The sequence below is a fragment of the Trematomus bernacchii genome, unplaced genomic scaffold, assembly GCF_902827165.1.
Source record: "Trematomus bernacchii unplaced genomic scaffold, fTreBer1.1, whole genome shotgun sequence".
NCBI lineage: Eukaryota > Metazoa > Chordata > Actinopteri > Perciformes > Nototheniidae > Trematomus > Trematomus bernacchii.
The window spans coordinates 2,013,997-2,034,904 of NW_022987720.1; the positions used below are offsets into that span (position 1 = coordinate 2,013,997).

The window sequence follows — 20,908 nt, forward strand, 5'->3', positions numbered from 1 at the left end:
AGAGCAACAGAGAAAATTACACAGCTGTTTCCAGATGTACTACTCACTGTGATAAGTGTGATGGAGTTCATGAGTGAGTGCCTCTTTAATTCTGTGGTAGTTTAACCACATTCAAGTATTTGGTTACTGTTCTGTTTTTTTAAATGCAGGACGTTGTCAGTATATTTTTTAATAATACAGAGAAATATAAAGTCTACTGAATAGATGTCGATTCTCAGAAGCCACTGAACAAAAGAATGCCAGAAATATGCTACAATAATTATTACAGAAGACAACACCCAACCCAATTCTGCTGGGATTTCCTAACAACAAAGAGCTTCCAAAACTTTCTACAAGGACTTCCTTGGGGAGCCAAGACGGATGCATTTGTTTTTTAAGTCAGATGCTAATTTGGGTTTGCACTGATTAAGCTGTCCATCGTGTCGCCTCTTTGTATGTGTGATCCACTGTGTGCCTGAGCATATGTGAGTGGAATCTGTAAAGCTTAAGAGGACACTGTCTGAGAGGATGACAGGACAGAGGTGTGGAGAGACAGAGACAGAACGGGATTACAGACGAGAGAGGGATCCTCCCCGTTCTGTCAGCAATTAACAAGAAAATAACTGCAAAACAAGCTCTGCGGTCCTGTCATCGGCTCGGTCCTCAGGTGCACAGAGGGAAGGCAGCAAATTGAATGAAGAAATGAAAATAGGCTTGAGTAATGAGGCAGTGTTTTGGACTCCTGTCAGCACTTCATCTTGTTTTCTTATATTAATGATGGCAAAACATTTCAAAAACAGATACTGTGGCATCTTGTTAAGAATGCTGAGGACTGGCAGTTCCTTTGAAATCCTGTCATTCCCCGCATGATGAAAAAATATGAGAGATTCAGATAGTGAATTGCACCATATACTGGAACTAAAACGTACTGTTGAATAAATATATTCATACCAATTAATACAATGTAAGTTGATAGCAGATGCTGCCTATTGTTATTCTGGACTCTCACAGTGACTAACAATCTCCATATCAAGTGTTGTAGGTTGTGAACTCTCACTAAGCTGACAAGAGCAGCTTTTGACCTTCGACCCCAAACCAGCATCCAGGCAGAGGATGTCCGAGGGGAGACAGTGGCCTGACAAAGATCCCGCGCCCAAAGCTTGGTGCTGTCACAACATACACACCAACACATTATCTTTCCTTAGAGTTCCTCATGAGCAGGTTTCTATGCCGCTATCTTATGTCAAGATGTACTACTGTATAGCTGTAAATCTGAAGCTAGTCCAACTGCTGTACTGTGGTTTGCATGGTTCTAATATCCTGGAAAACATTTACTTGTGTCCCACTACACAAAAGTTTGTAATTTAACAACATCAAACAAATATTTCAAACCACAAAAGGCAAGGGAGAACCGATTCAATGCTCACACCAATGGAATAGCATTCATGTCCATTACAAATACATTTTCATGCCACAAAAAATGTCTATTGCTTAAAGCCAGCTTTTTTGATCAAGTGTAATGTTAACACAGAAATACCTAAGACACAACAAAGTCGGTTTTTTTTTCAACCTTCATAAAGGAATAGTTTGACACTTTGAGAAATGTGGTTAACAGCTTTCTATGTATAGCTTCAGCTAGCAGCTGGCTTAACTTAGCAATGTTAGCATTACGTTGGAAACAGCTTCTCTGTACAAAGGTCACTATTCTCCTATAAACAGCACCTCCAGGACTCAATGATTAAAATGTTATTTAATTGTTGAATTAGAAAAAAGCAATGCCATTGTACAGATTTAATCAAACCAAATAAAGCGTGTTCGTTAGTGAGCATCTCGAAAGGCTATTAGATTTATTTTGTTAGCTTTGGACAGAACTAGGCTAGCTGTTTTCTGGTGTGTCCAGTCTTTATGGTAAGCTATAGCTATCCTTCTTGTTGCTATAGATTCACTTTTACTTTCGACATGAGAGAGGCAATCTTTGAATGCCTCTGCCAGAAAGCAAATATTTACCAAAAATGTTTGAACTATCTGTGTTCGAGAGAGGTTAGACATCTTGAGATGCTCTCACTTTACTTTCACCAACCACCGTAACCACCAACACAACACATTACTTTGACATGTGCAACAGTACCCAGCACGCCCCATATCTTCTTACCACTACAGATATGAGCAGAGTAATCAATTGAACCACACTGGAGTAAATAAACTTGAGCCAATACAACTGCAGGGAAATCAATATAATAGCCTTCAGGTGCAGATTAAAATGAGTCTGATGAGGAATGCAGAGTAGTCTCATTCTGGGAAAACCCATCTTGACAGGGGATGCACGGTCATCCACTAAATTAAACCGGAACATAAGAGTGGAGATGTTCTTTTCAGCCAAAAGGATATTAGGTTTATTTTTAGACTAAATTGTGAGAGTGGATATGTAAAACTGGATAAGGTATTCCATTTAGGCTTGTGGCATTTCTTTTAGTTTTAAAAGGTAATTTCAGTTCGGATTTTACTCCCAGTTTATGCATGTGAGTAATTTAGCCTGGGGCACACATGTTCTTGTGCATTATACTTAAACACAATCATGGCATACACAAGCCATTCGCCTGATGAAGAGCAGAGGCAGCTACCTAACACAAACAACAGAATCAGTGGTCAGTCTGTTGCACAAAAAAACACTACAATACACTATAAACGTCGACTGAAAAGCTAAAAGTCCAGATGGAATGATGTGACCCCTTCCTATGAGTCTTACTGTGTGCTGTTTTACATTTGTTAAGCCTTTGGCTGTCCTCTCAGAGCAGCCATCATGCGTTACTTTTTTTCCATTAAATGCCAGCCACTGCGTCTGTCTGCACCAAAAACAACTCGCAGCTTCCACTGAGCAGCCCAAATGGAGTAGAAGAGCTGCGCACACCACTGTCACATTTCACTAGTAGGCTGTAGCCTCTACATGCCACAGATTACGCGCAGACACGTACACCATGAGTATCCCCTCGGTCCCCAGACGCATCAATGTGTATGGTCAAAAAGCGGATTTGGGGACTATAGATGTCGAGCGTCGCCGAGGAGTCGATGACATCATGTCTGTGGGGGGAAGATGTAGTTTTGTGAGCTGTGAAAACAGATGCTCGTCTGGCCTCTAGTTGCAGAGTTGGAGTATTTGACGCGGGGAGGGAGAGGGGGTGAAATGAGGCAACCGTGTGCACTGCGATGTGAACGGCGCGCCTGACGCACACTCAGACACTCACACACACACACACACACACACACACACACACACACACACACACACACACACACACACACACACACACACACCACACACACACACACACACACACACACACACACACACACACACACACACACACACACACAAGCTGTCGGCTACTACCTGTCTGTCTTTGAACAAATAGCCCTCTTCCCTCCCACACAAGCGCAATGGCGCACTGTGATGAAACAATCACAGCGGTGCTAAATCTGTGCAGCTGTAGCAGTTTGGTCTGGACACATTTGGATGAGGGGCATGGGAATTGTTGCAAAGCGTGTAGATTTTGTATTTTAAACGCATGCATGTTTGACAACACACAGTGGAGAGGCGAGCGTAATGGCATCACCACGGTGCTGCTTTTCACCCCTGTCAGGTACACAGCAGCGGGTTATACCAGGTGACAGTCAGGAGGAGGTTAGAAGGCTGAGAGAAAGGATAGAGTGAGAGGAGCTGGGAACATTGTGCTTTGGACGTTTTTAGGTGAACCAAAACTTGAAGTTTGTCTTACCTCCACACTTGTCCCAACTGAAAGATGTGTATGACGGTCTGCCAGACCCAGACAGAGAGGAGGCAACACCTGTCTCTTTGCAGACTTGAAACTCTCCGGTTACTCAGCCCCTCCACTGAGCCCAGTCCTCCTCCAGTGTAATCCTGCACAAACCACCTGAAGCTCAGGATCTGGACCAGGACCGAGGGCACCAGCACGAAGAACAGGGTCAGGCCTGACCACAGGAACTCCTGCTTGTGGTAATAGTCGATGGCCAGCCACAAATCGGTCCCCACGTCCCAGAAAAAGACCAGCAGCGCCAGGATGATCCACAGGCAGTCCAGCCAGAGGCGCTCCTCCTGCGGTGGCCGCGCCGAATCTCTCCCCTTCCCCTTCCCCTTTCCCCGGAGGTAATGCAGGCAGGCGCTCCGGCAGCCCCAGTAGCACGACGAGGTGTGGCAGCAGTGGCAGATATGGAAAGAGCTGCTGTTCCGATTGTCGTCCTCTCCCGTCCCCACCACCTCGTCCAGGTTGTGCAGCTGGGCGAAACCGGTGACGACCCCGCGACCATCGGATTTCGCTGCCATCTTTCCCTCTGATGTTCCCACCTCCTCCGGCTTCCGGGGTTCGTGACGACACTTCCCTGACACCTGTTTTGCACCCCAAATGTTGGAGCCATCTAAACGCGGGGTGTCTGTGCGTCGCCGTCCCCGGATAGCGCACCAGTGGCGCCACGGACGCAGCACATCTTGTCTTCCTCTCCCCCTCTACTGCAGATCTATTCCCTACTTTTGGCAATAATCCAATCTAAAAGTTCAAACTATTTATTTTGGAACTCGTTTATCCGTCTGGGGTCGTCCAATTGTGTACCTGTGCATTAATCTAATTTCCCACTGCGCAGTCTTTTCCCTCTCTGCAGCTCTCCTCCAGCTGCAAGCCGAGTGCCATGAACAGACCGTCCCTCCACTGTCCCACCCCGACGTTATTCATCCCCCCCACTTCCCCCCTCCTCCCTCACTCTGTCTCCCTCCTCTCTCACTTTCTCCCTCTCACCATGGTTGCCATCTAGTGTCTCGTTTGAAGCCCCCCAAAATATGCAGGAGAGACTGCATGATGTAATGCAACATGCCTCATCTCCACCAAAGGGAGTCTTTCCTGTTGTTTGAGCATTTCAATCAGCCACAGTGACACACTGTGGGGACACTTTTTGTAGAAGGTGGAACAAAAGCATAAAGCTGTGCTACTGAAAAGAGAAAAAGCATTCCACCCTGAGTTTAATGCTCTATAAAGGGTTTATAATTACCTTACTGTGCTTTTTAGTAATTGTATTGTCAGTAGTTGTGAAAACATAAATTACCTTTTAACAATCTGAATCAAATGAACTATCAAAGTGAATGTTGGAAGTAGATCTCTGCAATACATGATATATATATGTATATTTTCTGTAAAAGCATCTATAGTCAACCCTAGAATATCAAGAATCAAATATAGGTGTTGAAAAAAGGTGGTGGACAATATTGTGATATGGCTTTCTTCATATCAGCCAGCCCTAGTTCAAAGTAACTTTAATGGCATGACACTAAAGCTATAGGAAGCTTCCACAAGTCCTCTGGGTAAAAAATTGATCTATAGGTGAATCCATCAATGGTTGCTATAGAGACATGTTGGGTTTTCCCTCTTTTTCCGCAGCATCTTTTCAGCAGGCTTTAAGGATGTGCTGTAAGGGACATTTTCCCCTCGGGTTGCATTTCAAAGTAAAGTAAGTCCACTGCAGGCTCAACAACACAGTGATTAGACGGAGCCCACTGAGCTGCCATGCAGGGTCACATCCAGTGTGAGAGTGATTGGATCATGTCCGCCCCCCCCCCCACTGCTCTGCTCTCCTACTCAGATGCAGGATTTGATGTGAGCTGTCCGGCGCTGAAGCAGTGCTGAACCCAAGACAATGGAAAGATTAAAACAGTGTTAAAAGAACAGTTAAAAAGCACAGGATCATTTCTTAATCATAATCAGAGTGACTGACACGTTTGTTTTATACAATTAAAGTTGACCAGAAACACCCCAACCCACAACCTTAACTGTCAGGTTTATTGTGATAATATTGTTAACTTGAGTCGGATTCATTTGGTCACTCACATGAATTCCAATCCAAACGTATGTGAAGACTGTAACTAAAATGTCTTTAATCAAGTATACTACAGTAACTACATCATGCCACCATAAACCAACAAAATGCCTGGATTAAGAATTAGATTTGTATGCATTTCAATTGATTATATGTTTATAGCTATTTATTGTACTTTACTTTTCTACAAAGTGTTCCTGTTTGTATTAATCTAAAAATTATTTAACAAAATATGTTATACAGAAAGACGTGTGTGTATTTTTTACTGCAAAAAGTATGATTTCATTTGTAACAAAAATGACACCAACTCCTCTTCCCTCACTCCCCCAATGCTCTATAAAATCTATAAATATGCAAATATTTTTTTGAAATATAAATCCGCAGTTGAATGTGCCAACCCATCATTCAGTGAAGCTCAAACATCCAAGAGAAGAATAATAAACCACAATCTTTTTTTGAGTTCCTAACATTATCAACATGTTCACCTCTGCTGGTCTTGTGAGTAATGACATATCACATTGGAGCGAAATGTCAACACATTACAGAGAGGTAAAGTGACTAGCTGCAGGCTTCTCTCTCTTGGTGTGAACTGCCAGGGTAAGAAATGCTATTGGACCAGTGAGGAGGAGCCCAGAGCTACATTAAGTCACTTAATTATTTCTCATTGGGTTCATTGGACCAGTTCTCTGGTTTTCACATCAAATCACCCATATGTTTTCTTGTTAAAGGCAGCATTACAATACCTTTAAAACACTCGTTTGGAGCTACACTGAATCTAGTTTTTCTATTAAAATGATTACCGATTTCCTGCAGAAATTACCAACATCTACAAACATGCTATGTCACATCTCTTACTTTCATTTCTATCAAGGGTGGTAAGCAGTGGAAGAGGAAAGAGCTTTGTTTCATAAATGTATCAAAAGTCACTGTGAGCAGCATGACAATAATAAGGGTATGGCTGTTCCTCCCGGGAAGATACTGGAGGAAAACAATCCTAAAATATGATCTAATGCACGCAAGATAATTTTTCACATCAGTTAGGCCTCCTCAATGCCTTCTGTGCAGCACACTTAGATCTAATATCCACAGGAGATGGTTGGCTGTTAAATGCAGCAAAGGCCTCGCAGCGATGAAAGAAAATCAAATCAGTTGACATCAACTCAAATTATAAAGCACTTTTTAAGCAAGTTGTCACAAACCGCCTTAGAGGGCCACAAACAAACATTAGCAGGGCAAATGCAGAAGCACACATTAGATGAGGCAGGAGTAAAAAAAAAACTAAGAGGCTAAAATGAGGAAGATGATATTAAATACATCATTTGTGGGCTAATGAAATACAATTGATTCATTGATCCTTTTAAAAAAACAAACCTTGGATCATGATATTGCCTGTGTTTAAAATAAGAAAAAACAAATGAAAATTGAAAAACAGCTGTCATGCTTACATAAGGTTTACAGCAGCACGTCTGTGGAAGGCGCTACATGTGCTTCATATTAATGAGGGAAAAATAAGTGATAAATCTATTAGGAGCTTTTTCACAGTATTTTTGAGAAGTGTTAACAGTAGCTGTAAATGTCTCAATAAAAAACTCTTTCTGTGACACAAACAACGCTGAACAAACCTAGCCAAGCTGTAATTTAAATATACTGTAAACCATAACAAGTACAATCAGTACCATAGCCAATACAGCTCTATTCAAATACAAATCTGAACCAAAAATAAATGTACTATTTGGAAGGCTTGGAAGATACATAATACCATTTGTGAACACTTGATGGAGCTTTAATTAAAGAAATAAAGGACGTTTCTCAGAGAGCCTACGCAACACATTTTGGAATTAGACTCCAAACCCACATTTATGTCATCTTCCGCGATGACAGACTTCTCTGATTCACTGGACATGCCCGAAATAACATCGCACTATGTAAGAGAATGAACATTAAGCAAACCATCCACAACAGAAGGTTGAATGAGACATTGTCTCTATAAGAAACAGGATGAAAAGCATGGGTGAGTAATGGTTTCGGTGTGTGGGCTCAAGCTGTCAATCCTTCAAATGTGCTGGATGATGTTCCTAAATGCTCGTCAAATATGTCAAAATCTGATCTGTGTGATGTAAGCGAGCATTCAAATTTGGAAACTCAGAGATAACATCATGATCAGTGTGACATGTTGTAGTTACTCCACCAGATCTATGAATATACTTTGAATGGAACATGTAGATTCATGTTGGACAAGATTATTAATATTTTCCTTGAATTCCTCCAAGGCAGTGAGAGCTGTGAAGTGTTATCTCTCTAAACATTCATCTGCTGACATGAAAGTTAACATTTTATCACTGAAGCCTTTATAAGTAAATCATCTCCTCCTGCACAGACATATTTGTTTTAGCACCCTGTTAAATAAAACATAGAGGTTGGGTTACTCTATTGTATCCTGCGTAAGGCTGTGAAGTGAATATTTGCTATGAAAGCATTTTCTTTTTATCAGCGCGTCTTCCTTTTTTAAAAAGCCACAGCGAAGCAACTTTTCCTCAGAGGAAGGGCAGTTATTTGGTTTGTAAAGCAACGTCGGGTTTCATTTTCAATTGAGCTCAGGCGTCTGTACATGATGTGGGCTGGGAAAGCCCAGAGCGAACCATCTATTGTGAAGCGCAGACAGGCTGAAGCAAATACTGCTTTGCAATGCAACACACACACACACACACACACACACACACACACACACACACACACACACACACACACACACACACACACACACACACACACACACACACACACACACACACACACACACACACACACACACACACACACACACACACACACACACACACACACAAAGATGTGTCTGAAACAAACCCAAGCCATCTGCTCTTTTTCTTCTTCTCCCTCCAAAAGTGCTACCCCCTTCAGGGAGTCTCCCATCCAAGGGTTGTGTGAGCGTTAAGATCTCAGCATCCAGGCCTCCTCACTCTACTAAGAACTACAGACAAAATCCTCAGGCAAAAACTTTTTTCTCACAAATAAACTCCCAGCTGCTATTAGGGAAGCCGGCTCTCCTATGATCTTCAAATAGACTCAAACTCAATCTTTTTAGGAGTGGGCGTAGCTTTCTATTTGACTTTAGATTAATACAGAAATGACAGGGTAAGTCCTTTTTTCAGGGTACCACACCCTCATCTTCACCAAGCTGTATACTCTGCTATATCCACCAAGGGTTTGCTTTAACCCCTACACCACCTTTCTACCTGGAACTGCTTTGTAAAGAGCTGAAAATGGTCTTGTATCATTGGACTGATTTAACAGATATCTTAACATTAGATTTACAGTTAATACAATTTTTTATCTGACATTTAATGCCGTTTCCCAAGCCATGCAAGGAGGCTTAAGTCTTTGTAATCTCCCGTTCAGATGTTATACCTTCTCCATGCTGCTTTGCAATTGCTTATAGGTCTAGTAACATTGTAAAAATACTGTAATTGGTCATTTGTTGTTATTCATTTTTTTCTGTGGCCATGATATGTTTGCCTACCAGTGCTCAATCCTTTTATGAACCTGATTTAATTAAATTTGGACTGCCAGGTTTGCTGCTTCCCAATAGTTATCGATAGGTCACTGTCATCATGCAGGCGGCCTGTCTGACCAACCAAGAGCTTTTAAATCATTCAGTTTGCCTGAAGATTCTGCTTTTGTATCTGGGGGGTATTTCTCATACAGATGAACCCCACCTTTCAGACATCCTGGTGTTATTGAATTATGGGGACATTCAGATAAGTCCTTTAACACTATGAATCTCTCAAGATTGTTCAATGTCACCACCTTGTGTCCTTTTTTAATATTGCTAGGGGTTTCCAACAGCTGGGGAGGAAAACATGGATGAGCCTAAAATGTAAAAGCAGCTTCATATAAACAACATAACTTGAGACTTTAGTGCCATGGAGGAAATATGTTGTTCTTCAAATAATTCCATTACATAAATATCTATATTTCCCTAAACAGAGTAACTAAGTACAGCTATTTACTAATCTACGAGATTATTTAATGACAAATACTCAACTCTTTAACTTCAAATTCTATGGGCAATTTAGATTCGACTACCAGGATGAATTGAGTATAACCTACATGTTACATACCTACATACATTGACATTTTGATTTTATTGCATATATATTTTAGGTCCCATTTAGTCCAGAATTGGGTTTATAAACGCGTATTTAACAGTACCGTTGATATCCAAAGTGACTGGGATGCACAAAGTATTATTATTATTTTATAAAGAATAATATGGGGATCTGCTACTGTATGCAGATTATCCTGAGTGTCACAAGTCAGTTGTTTCCTGTCGGCTTGTTTATGTGAACGTACCAGTCTCGCCCATTCACAAATATAACGAAAGAGATTCAGGTAATTGTACGATTAATAATTTTATCTTAAACGAACACTTACAGTGTGTGTAATGTTATAATTTCGACGTGAATATAAACATGTCGGACGATGTATACGGTGTGACACGGCTAGCTAGCTAACTAAGGTTAGCCACTTCATTTCCTGAGTCTAGCTAACTTGAGCTAGCTGACATGTTATTGCCGCATTAAATCATGTAATGTTAATGTTAATTGACTTACATGATGTGTTTATTTAGAAGCAGCACAGCAGGGCTAACGCTAGCTTGTCTCAGCAGTAGTGACGTTAACTAATAAGCAGCGTTGTCAGTATGCTTTGAAAACCATCATCTTGTTTCTGCTGTGTCTGCTGTCGTTTCTTCAGGTCAGATCATGGAGTTTGCAGAGCTGATTAAGACCCCCAGGGTGGACGGGGTGGTCTTACATCGGCCTTTTATGCCCACTGTGGAGGGAACTCTGTGTTTGACTGGCCATCACCTGATTCTCTCCTCCAGACAGGACAACACAGAAGAGCTGTGGCTGCTTCACTCAAACATTGACTCTATAGAGAAAAGGTGATCTTTTTATTTACTGTTTTGGGTATTTTACACCTTTTTAATTTGTGATTCAGGCAATGTAATGCTCACACTAGAGTTTCATTAGTTATGTTAAAAAGACAATCACATGAAAAGGTTTGTGTTGTGCAGTGCATATTGTATTGTTGTTTGACCTCTTTATAACACCCATTGTGAACACTCATCTAGGTCACCAGGAAACTATTTGGTGAAGTAATTTCAGAGAAACATCCGGCTGTGAAAACACCCTAAAAAAAAAACAATTCAATGCGACTCTGTTATTCCATGCAACAAATATGGGCATTTCACCGCAATTGTTTTTTCCGGTTTTACCATTATGCTCTACTTTTATCTACTTTTAAAGTGGAAAGAGGATCTGAAACTGCTGTGCTAGAAGTTTCAATCTGAGTGTATCTTGTCACTGCAATGATGGCGCCGTACACTCGGGTTCCGGTGGTTGAGAGTTGATTTTGTATGAGGGAAAAAGGGCAAGAGATTAAGAATTAAACTTAAGCTGTTAAGAATCTCAAACAAAAAAAGTCCTCTATATCCCCAACATAACTATAGGAGCAATTTCAAGGGACAAACTATAGCGCTGAGGCCTGAGCCTTGGTTGAATTTAGATTGGAGTATTACTTAAAGCACACAAATCTTTATGTACAGAATATATTTAAGTTCCAGGAGGAACCCCAACCCCTACAGTGTTTTATACAGGGACATTTTGTCCTTTTTCGCTTCATTTTTAAGTTCATGTTTTTAATCAAATCTTCCGACTTCCCTATTAGATTTGTAGGGTCTCTGGGAACCATCATAGTCAAATGCAAAGACCTGAGGGTGATCCAGCTGGACATCCCTGGCATGGAGGAGTGTCTCAACATTGCCAACTCTATTGAGGTAAAGAAACACAACGGCAAAATATTAACTTTTACCTTTTTTAATGTCAATTCTGAATGTGTTAAACTGAAACACATCCTTTACTCCTCTCTAGGCTCTGTCCACGCTTGATATACTCTCCCTGATGTACCCTTTCTTCTATCGGCCCATGTTTGAAGTCATAGAAGACGGCTGGAAATCATTTCTTCCCCTGGATGCCTTTAAAGATTTGGAGACGATGGTATGGACTTGATTAGTGGCAAAAATGTTCACACTTAATATTCTTCAAGTCATCTTTTGTACCCAACATCTGTCTTTTACATTGTCACCATTCCTCTTAACAGACAGATGAGTGGAGACTGAGTGAAGTCAACAAGGACTTCAGTGTGTGTCCATCGTACCCTCCTCTGGTGGCAGTGCCCAAAGATATTGATGACGACACGCTGAGGAAAGTAGCTAGCTTCCGTCACGGTGGCCGTTTCCCAGTACTGAGCTACTACCACAAAAAGAATGGCATGGTGAGCACCTGGGGAATTGCGTTTTTATGATTTCTGCTGCAAGAAAAATGTGGATTTATTTTGGCATGTTTTAGTTTTAATTGTACGGAATCTACTTTCAGGTGATGATGCGTTCAGGGCAGCCTCTGACAGGCACCAACGGGCGGAGGTGTAAGGAAGACGAGAAGCTGATCAATGCCACCCTGCGGCCGGGCAAACGTGGCTACATCATTGATACGCGCACAATTAACGTGGCCCAGCAGGCCAAAGCTCGAGGTGGAGGGATTGAGTCCGAGGCGAACTACCCCCAGTGGAGGAGGATTCACAAGGCGGTCGAAAGGTGAGCGGCCATTAAGGGCTCCATTTGATCCATAAAGTGATAAATAATATGTGCAGAGTTCTACAAGCTACTGTGTTTGAATGGAATGTGATACTGACAGGGATGATGTAACAAAGTACGATTATTTAAGTATAACTTTGAGATACTTAAGTAAGTATTTACATTTCTATTATGCTACTTAATACTTCTACTCCACTATGCTTTGGAAGCCAGATTTAGATTTTTAGCTTTTACAAAATACACTTTATTAATAAACATAGTATGATATATAAGTAAAGTTAAGATATTCAGCAGCGGTAAATAAAGTAATTAAAATTTGCTGCACTCTCATCAGCTGTGTTAGACGCATTAATGCAGTAATAGTCATAATCCAGTCATTTAATATGATTATGGAATTAGCTATTACCCATAAGGAGTACTTTTACTTGCTTAGTTTGTTTGGATGCCAATGCTTTTGTTCTTCTACTTCAAGTAGATTTTGCATGCCGGACTTTAACTTGTAACTCAATATTTCTACAATTTATTTTATTTTTTAGCTACTTTTCTAAAAATAAATGTGTGTACTAACACCATTGCATACTGACCATTTGTAAAAATCAAGATTTTCAACATTCGAAAACTCATATTAAAATATATATTATTTAATCAAACGTTTTTGGTATTCAATATTTCTTTTTTTCAACAGTGATAAAATGAGTCACTAGAAAGACCTTCACTTCAGACCAAACCTCAAAAATAAACATTAGACATTTATTTTAACTTTGCGACTAATGTTTCATTTGCAGATCTAACGTCCTCCAGGAGAGCCTGATAAAGCTGGTGGAGGCGTGTAACGACCAGTCGCACAGTATGGACCGCTGGCTGAGCAAACTAGAGGCTTCCAACTGGCAGACCCACGTGAAGGAGATCCTCACCACCGCCTGCCTGGCTGCTCAGTGCATCGACAGGTCAGGGAACAATGTTTCATCACCAGTAATATGTTTCACAATAAGTCTTCTTTGTTCATACTGACTCACTCTGACTCACTCATGTGTGTGTGTGTCTCAGGGAAGGGGCGTCAGTGCTGGTTCACGGCACAGAGGGGGCAGACTCCACCCTGCAGGTCACCTCTTTGGCTCAGATCATCCTGGATCCGGCCTGCAGGACCATCAGAGGCTTCCAGAGCCTGGTGGAGCGAGAGTGGCTCCAGGTACACTCATGGAACCTCCGCCCAAATATTTATCACCCTTATGATGTATTAAAGGTCCCCTATTATTCTGTTTTTCATCAATATGTTATAGGTCTCAGATGTATACAAACATGTCTCTGAAGTGTTTGGCTCAAAATACCAAACAGTTTCAGCCCTGTTTCAAAAGTGCTGATTCTCTGTCTTTTACTTTAGATGAAAATAAGTGCCAAAAATCGTTATGACATCATAAAATCTGATCAGCTCCTTTTCCGACAGGTTTTTATATAAATGGATCAGGACAAAAAGTGAGCGAATCTTTTTTCCTGAAACGTCCAGAATCTCTTAACACAGAGGGGACACATGTTTATGTATAAAAGACATGAAAAAGTGGATTTTGCATAATAGGTGACCTTTAAATTACTGAGATTTGTTTGTTTGTTTGTAGCCTTTATTTAACCAGGTGAAAAATCCCATTGAGATCAACGATCTCTTTTTCAAGGGAGACCTGCAATTTATAAGGAATGTCATCTTAAATGCTTGAAAATACACACCGTTCTTATATACAAATTGTTATTCATACAACGGTTATACAATAAACAATATGGGCACAAATAGGGTTACAGAAACATTTGCACCTTAATCAAGTAAGCATTTTATCATCATGATAGGTGTGGTCTTTGCACTCCTTCTCCTCACCTCTAACCTATTTACTGTCCGTCCCAGGCGGGTCACCCCTTCCAGCAGCGCTGCGCTCAGTCGGCCTACTCCAACAGCAAGCCTCGCCAAGAGGCTCCGGTGTTCCTGCTCTTCCTGGACTGCGTGTGGCAGATCCTGCGCCAGTTTCCGTGCTCATTTGAATTCAGCGAGAGCTTCCTGGTGCTGGTGTTCGAACACTCTTATGCCTCTCAGTTCGGCACCTTCCTGGGCAACAGCACAGCTGAGAGGTGAGTCTGAAGTCTGGTGAGGTTGCTCCACCAGCTTACGTCGGCCATTAGCTTATTGATTTTCTTTTGCCAGGTACACATGCCTTATTTAATGCTAGACCTGAAAATGTATAAATAGAGTGTCCATAAAACTTTTGCAGTATGTTTGTAAAGTGTGGTTTCACTTAATTTCATGTAACAAAGCATCAAATATTTTATGTAGCCTTTATTCCATATTATGGATCTCTAAGCAGCTACACAGTTGTGGATTATGTGACTTTTGTTCCTTGTAATGTCTTGTTCCTTTCAAGATGTTTTACTTTTTCATCGAGGAATATGTAATTGTACAGATTTCAAGCCCAGTTTTTACAATCTGTTGCAACCACCTAACATCCTCTCATCCTTTCCATAGAGCCAAACTGTCTCTGCCTGAGAAGACCGTGTCCCTCTGGTCCTGGGTGAACCGGCCCCAGGAGCTGGAGCGTCTGACCAACCCGCTCTACGAGGCCAACAGCCTGGTCATCTGGCCCTCTGTGGCCCCCCAGAGCCTGCTGCTGTGGGAAGGTAGGAGACAGATACCCCAATATATCACAGATCTTAAAAAATGTTACAGTTAGTGTGAATACAGCTGGGAAAAACTACAGATAATCTGCCCTAAATTCTCCTTAGTCTCATCCATGATTTTCCTCAGGCAGGCCTTCTGTAATCCCACCACAAGGGAGAGCTATTGGTTTCACCCTAGTCGATGGTTTCACCACTGTTAAATGCTGCAGCATACATACATGTCCCATTTACTTTGGGCCCTATGTTGAAGACATAATTACAGCTGTGCGCATATTTTTAGTTTAATGGGAGATTTGTCAAAGCAACAATAAACCGTGTTTAAGTTTATTTTTATTTGGGACGTTTTCAATTTATGTAATTTATATACACATAGAGAATAATAATAGATACAAAAATCACTACTTTTGAAGAAGTGAAAACCAAAGCAAGCTTAGTTGCTTAAAAAAAGTGTAGGCAATATGGTATATTATTGTATATCATTATCATATACAACCATATCCAAAAGTCACAAACAAAATCCACACTGCTGTACAAACTTAATATTCATAATCTTTTTTACTGTATTACCGATTTTCATTTTCTTTTCAAAAACGTAAACAAATAACTAATTATTGTTATTAATATTAGAGTTTTCAAACTTTTAAATTCTTCTTAGTTTTTTTCTATAATACTTATCCAATTAGATGACCTTCCGACACAACATGACATTGTCACCACTCCCTCTGTGAGAATGAACTATCAATATAACAAACTTTTCTCTGTGGATATTAATATTTAATATTGTTCAGCACACAGGTATAATAAAATAAGTATATGTTTGGTTTTTAGTCTGAAATACTGTGCGAGCTGTTTTTAACCTTCCAGCAGTGAACATCCACCTTGCCTCCTGAACTATCACATGAAGAGGTGCATGTGGCCTTTTGGCTCACATGACTTTCCCTCTCGTTTGGCTCTCGACACCTTAACATTTTGGACATTGCTCAGATAGCTTCGCAGGCACCTCGTTGACATGTTTGCCCGCCATGTTTGTCTTATTATAGGTTCGCACAGAACGTGTCCTCCCTCACTGGCACTTGGGATCAGTTGCATTTTACTACAAGTTAGCAGTGAGCATTCATGTGCATGCTAATTTTAGTTCTGTGGCACACCTCTATATTTTGTCCCTCAAACAAATAAACAATGTCAACTTGTTTTAGTTTTATTTGAGGGACAGGTTTTTGATTTATGCTCTTAACTTGATTTCAATTATGCGAAATACTTTTTCCACCTTTTTAATTAAAATAAATGTTGTGTTTCAATGCACCAAATGATGGAGCCAGCAGTGAAACAGTGAGGTTTCATTATGCTTCTGCGTTGGCGAAGTGTATGCATACTGCTCTTTTCTCTCTTAGTGCCCTTAAGCCTTAAACTAACCTCCATAAAAAACACAGTGAGAATGAGATTATATCACACCGCTTTTTCATCCTACACTCATTACAGATTTCAGATTTGTTTCTAGTGATTTATGGTCGACTTGAGTATCCACTGCTTTCCCAACATGTCATGAATTCTGGGATATACAATGAATCCATTACACACAACACACATTTAAAAAAAGTCTGAATAAGTTAGTATCATTGCTTTCTAAATTGCTATATTTAAGATGGACAGTGGAAGTTCCTAAAGGATGGAGATGTCTCAAGTATAGCTAACAATCGGCAACTCACACCAAAAACAGTCTCGATGAATAAATAGCCCGACAGGTAAAACGAAAATACGATTTTTATTTTTTTATTTCGCTGAACTGTCCCTATAGGGAGCTTTAGTTTAGAATGTGAACTTAATGATACATTTTTCTTTGAAACTTCAAAGGGATTACGTAGATTACAATAATTGTGGGTTCAGTTAAATTGACTCCAAAAAGTCCCAGTGCAGTCTATTTTGAATTTGCTGACTCATCAGCTCAAAGCAGACGCCATTCATAAAGAAAAGCAGTGTGGATGGGGGGTGTGTGTGACAGAGGAGGGGTTACTAGGTTCAGGCGAACCTGTTAGAGGGGCCCCCTTCCTGCTTAAAGCCTCAGCCCCTGATTCTATATGAAGTACGAGAACAACTCAAGCACGTGAAATTCAACAGACACCCGGCTTATGTGAGCCTTTGAGAGTGACGCACACTCAGGGGCCAACCAAAAAGGCCCCATGGACGTCCATATCTGTAGCTCTTCATGCTGACACAAAGAGGGACTGGAGCTATGATTAGATGTGTACTGAAGTTTGATCACTTTTACAAAAAAAGGCCGAGCAGTGTCGTCCATGTTGGCTCACTGTCGTGTCTTTGCCTAGCATTTCAGAAACAGGGATGGTTTCATCGTTTCAGTAATGTGTGTTCCACAAATGTACACATTGAGCTCCAGTACCCTGCCCCAATTTTATTTTATAATATGTGTATTCTACTTCTACTAATCTGGAATCTAATCCACCAGTACAAAATTTGAGACAATCATGCTAAACTATGATGGTAAATGGTTCTGTATCCATCTAACTCAAAGCACTCAAATAGCCGCTAGCAAAACTGTAGACTCAGTGTTGTTTGAGCATTACAGGGAAAAGAGACACCACTTCCTTGTTACACATGTTGTACTTTATAAATACTTCATAGATAATTCACTGTGCTCTCCTCTCTTCTGTCGCAGGAGTGTTTCTTCGTTGGAACCGCTCCTCCAAGTGTTTGGACGAGGCCTATGAGGAGATGGTTCATATCATTGAATACAACAAGGAGCTCCAGAACAAAGTGAACAGCCTGCGCAGGCAGCTGGCCCAGCTGGAGACGGAGGACCCTCTGCTGCAGACGCCTTAAAGAGGAGGAGAGAGGGAGGGAGGGGAGAGAAGGGAGAACGAGGTAGAAAATGTGAAAACATAACTAAACAGATAACAGGCCAGTTATACATTATTTTCACATGTTTGAGAGTATATAAGTCAAACCATTATATCTAGGAGAATTTGTGCATGATTGATGATGGCACATTTTGGTTTCCTAACAGATGAAAAATGCCTTAAACACAAATTAAGATTTTCCACTCATGCAATAATCTTATGTCACCCAGCTTACATAACGGAATAGACTGAAATAGTGCCCTAAAGCATTACATTCATAAAGCGTCAATTTCATGCTAATTTAACCATGTATTGTCATTTAAGTTAAGCGGGAGTGAGAGGGTAAGACACAGAAACAAAAATCACATAATCTCAGAGTCCCCTTAAATAGATTGAAACAATTAGTCTATAAACCAATCAGTCAATCATCCAAAAAATAATTGAAAGCTGTTTGAATTTGCTGCTTTTCCATGTCATGAATCACTGTAAATGTATTATCCGTTGGTCAGGCAAGTAGAAGTTATCTTGAGGTCTTGGACATTTGTAAAGGCATATTTTTTCCCTTTTTGGCATCTCATTACCTAAATGATTTAAAAACATAGTAAGATTAATGACAATGAAACTACCTTCACTGAATAATTAGTGCACAGCTGTGTGTGCAGAAAATAACTGATCATTCCCTAGGAATTTCTGGGCATTGTTGTTGTTCATTAATTTACTACAGGGTACTCGTTTTCACCAAACATCCTGCTGAATGTATATTCCACTAAAGCACTGCAGAGTAACTATGGCAACATATAGGGTGCTATAAGACGGCATGTGACTGCTGCACGATGAGATGATATAATAAGCGTAGGAAGGGTCAGCGCCTACTCTACTGTATGTTAATAAGGATCTGACCAAAATATCTTGTGTAGTTATATGGTCATTACGTGACATTCCAGTGAGGAGCACAGCTGGAGGTATTGAGAAAGACTTATTTAACACAAGCTTATACAAATTTAGCATTTTTTCAAACTCAGTGTGAGTAATATTAGTCAAATATGTTTGAAAGGTCTTGTTGTCACAGTGATGCTGGCCATGTTGGTCAAATTAATATAAGCAAGACTTAACAGAGCTGATGGAGGTTTAGAATATTATTTTAATTTCATATATTACTTTAAAGACCAATCTACATTTTGGTTATTTAAGTTATGTTGTAATTGTTGCTTTCAAGTACATTCTCAAACTAAAAGCATATCAGCTGTTTTTAGTTCATAACTAATGTCATGTGTGTTAAAGGCCTCATCAATAATTAGGAAAATATAATATATTTCTTGTAATGAGCATACTTTTTGTTGTCAGCTTGTCAGTACTCACCAGTTGAAAACATTAGAAAGTATATGTATTTTTATTATAACACATTTAAAAAAACAAACATGCCAATATATCTAAATGATGTAAACTCAAACTGTAGCAGATGACACAGACTTTATCAAGGCTTTATCCAAGTGATCATTTTCTCAACAAATAATTTGTGTCTGCAAAGTTACATTACAGCTCGTCTTTCAATGCTGTCCATGGGTGAAGGTAGCCTCCTTAGCATTAGACTAATAAGAAAGCTTTTTGCTGCACTTTAAATACAAAAAAATACAAAAAATGGCAGTTCTTATGTTACAAATCCACAGTGGTCATCCTTGGCCAACTGTGTTTGTTTTGCCAGTAAGATATATATTTTTCTCTGCTGGTGGTCATCTCATCTTCATACATTTCATCTATTTTGCTTTAAGAATTATTTTATATTCACACTAAACACAACCGATTCCAGCCACTACATTAAGCTGCTTTGTAAAGGGAACGTTGTTTAAAGCTGCATGTTTTCCTTCTGCCCGAAAAAGAGAACACCTTGCCTTCCATTGCTTTGGTGTGTATGAGTGGAACCATTAAGTCAAGCTGATGGTTAGATTTACACTTTTACACATTTCCTATGCTTGCCAATGTGAATAATGTTATTGTTTATTGATTGTAGCTTTGCAACTAAACTCTACTGTGTTTGTGCAATGCCTTACTGCAAAATCAGAATAAAAAATAAGTAATTGTATTACTGCTGATCAGTTGTTTGTAAAACTATTATTGTTTAAAAGATTAAATGTTTTTTTTAAGTTTTCAAGTCATTAAACATTATAGCTCAACAACATGTTTGATTCTTTTAATATTGAACTATTTTTACTATATTTGTACTTAGTTAGCAAGTGGAACATTTAGCAGCAATTGAACTTAGATATACCTTAATCATTACAACTCTATATGGTGACTAAATAACGTTTTATTGGCCAAATACCAAACACTACAGCATTTTTACATAAAATATCTATTAAATGTCTCATTCTATCCCCCTGCTTAGTGACATGTAGCCAGTTCCAATGTATTGGCAGGTCACTTTCCCCTTGTGGCTCGTCCAAAGATTAGTAAACGGCAACCCACCCCCTCACAAAATATGTTGCCATCGCTGTGCCTGGGGAATAAATAGCCCCGGATCAGCTGACTGACGGAGGCATGTGATGGCCGCCAGTGTTTACAGTGCTTACAGTGCTTACGTACAACCATCACTCTTCTCCTTATTGATGTGGCCTTGGGTTTGTTTCCCACTAATTTAAAGGACGACAGTATGTACTCTCACTCTACCAGATGTTCTCAGCCAGGGTTAGACAATGGTTTATTATTACACTACAGTAGAAAAAAAGGTGTCATCTCCCAGTTATCAGTTTTTCTTAATCAGTGATTTTTGAAAATAGAAGTAATCTTATTCTTATTTGAAGAAAACCTGTTTTTTTTTTAGCAACAGTATATCAGTTTACATATTGACTTGTTTTCCCGCTCAGTGATTACAGGC

At 40.1% G+C, this 20,908-nt stretch overlaps 2 protein-coding genes across 2 annotated transcripts in view; one reads left to right on the forward strand and one right to left on the reverse strand.

The window, feature by feature from the left end:
- Window positions 1-4,483, reverse strand: part of xkr6b (XK, Kell blood group complex subunit-related family, member 6b) — a 45,183-nt gene extending 40,700 nt beyond the window's left edge. The window contains exon 1 of the mRNA XM_034143345.1: window positions 3,753-4,483. Coding sequence (XP_033999236.1) covers window positions 3,753-4,318 — 566 coding nt within the window. The 5' untranslated portion in view covers window positions 4,319-4,483. The remainder of the gene's footprint in view (window positions 1-3,752) is intronic.
- A 5,698-nt stretch (window positions 4,484-10,181) lies between these two features.
- On the forward strand, window positions 10,182-20,207 carry mtmr9 (myotubularin related protein 9). Its single transcript, XM_034143176.1, has 11 exons — window positions 10,182-10,266; window positions 10,630-10,819; window positions 11,605-11,713; window positions 11,808-11,933; window positions 12,037-12,210; window positions 12,312-12,529; window positions 13,315-13,476; window positions 13,577-13,718; window positions 14,421-14,641; window positions 15,033-15,184; window positions 17,856-20,207. Exons 2-11 carry the CDS (start codon window positions 10,638-10,640, stop codon window positions 18,017-18,019), a joined length of 1,650 nt encoding a protein of 549 aa, XP_033999067.1. The 5' UTR covers window positions 10,182-10,266; window positions 10,630-10,637; the 3' UTR covers window positions 18,020-20,207.
- The last annotated feature ends 701 nt before the right edge of the window (window positions 20,208-20,908 follow it).

What these genes read in the sequence shown, in the direction of transcription:
- mtmr9 (XM_034143176.1), top strand. Translation starts at nt 10,638, where the DNA reads ATGGAGTTTGCAGAGCTGATTAAGACCCCCAGGGTGGACGGGGTGGTC. An exon ending in ACATTGCCAACTCTATTGAG is followed by an intron (nt 11,714 to 11,807) that starts GTAAAGAAACAC and finishes ACTCCTCTCTAG; the next exon opens with GCTCTGTCCACGCTTGATAT. An exon ending in GAGCCTGCTGCTGTGGGAAG is followed by an intron (nt 15,185 to 17,855) that starts GTAGGAGACAGA and finishes CTTCTGTCGCAG; the next exon opens with GAGTGTTTCTTCGTTGGAAC.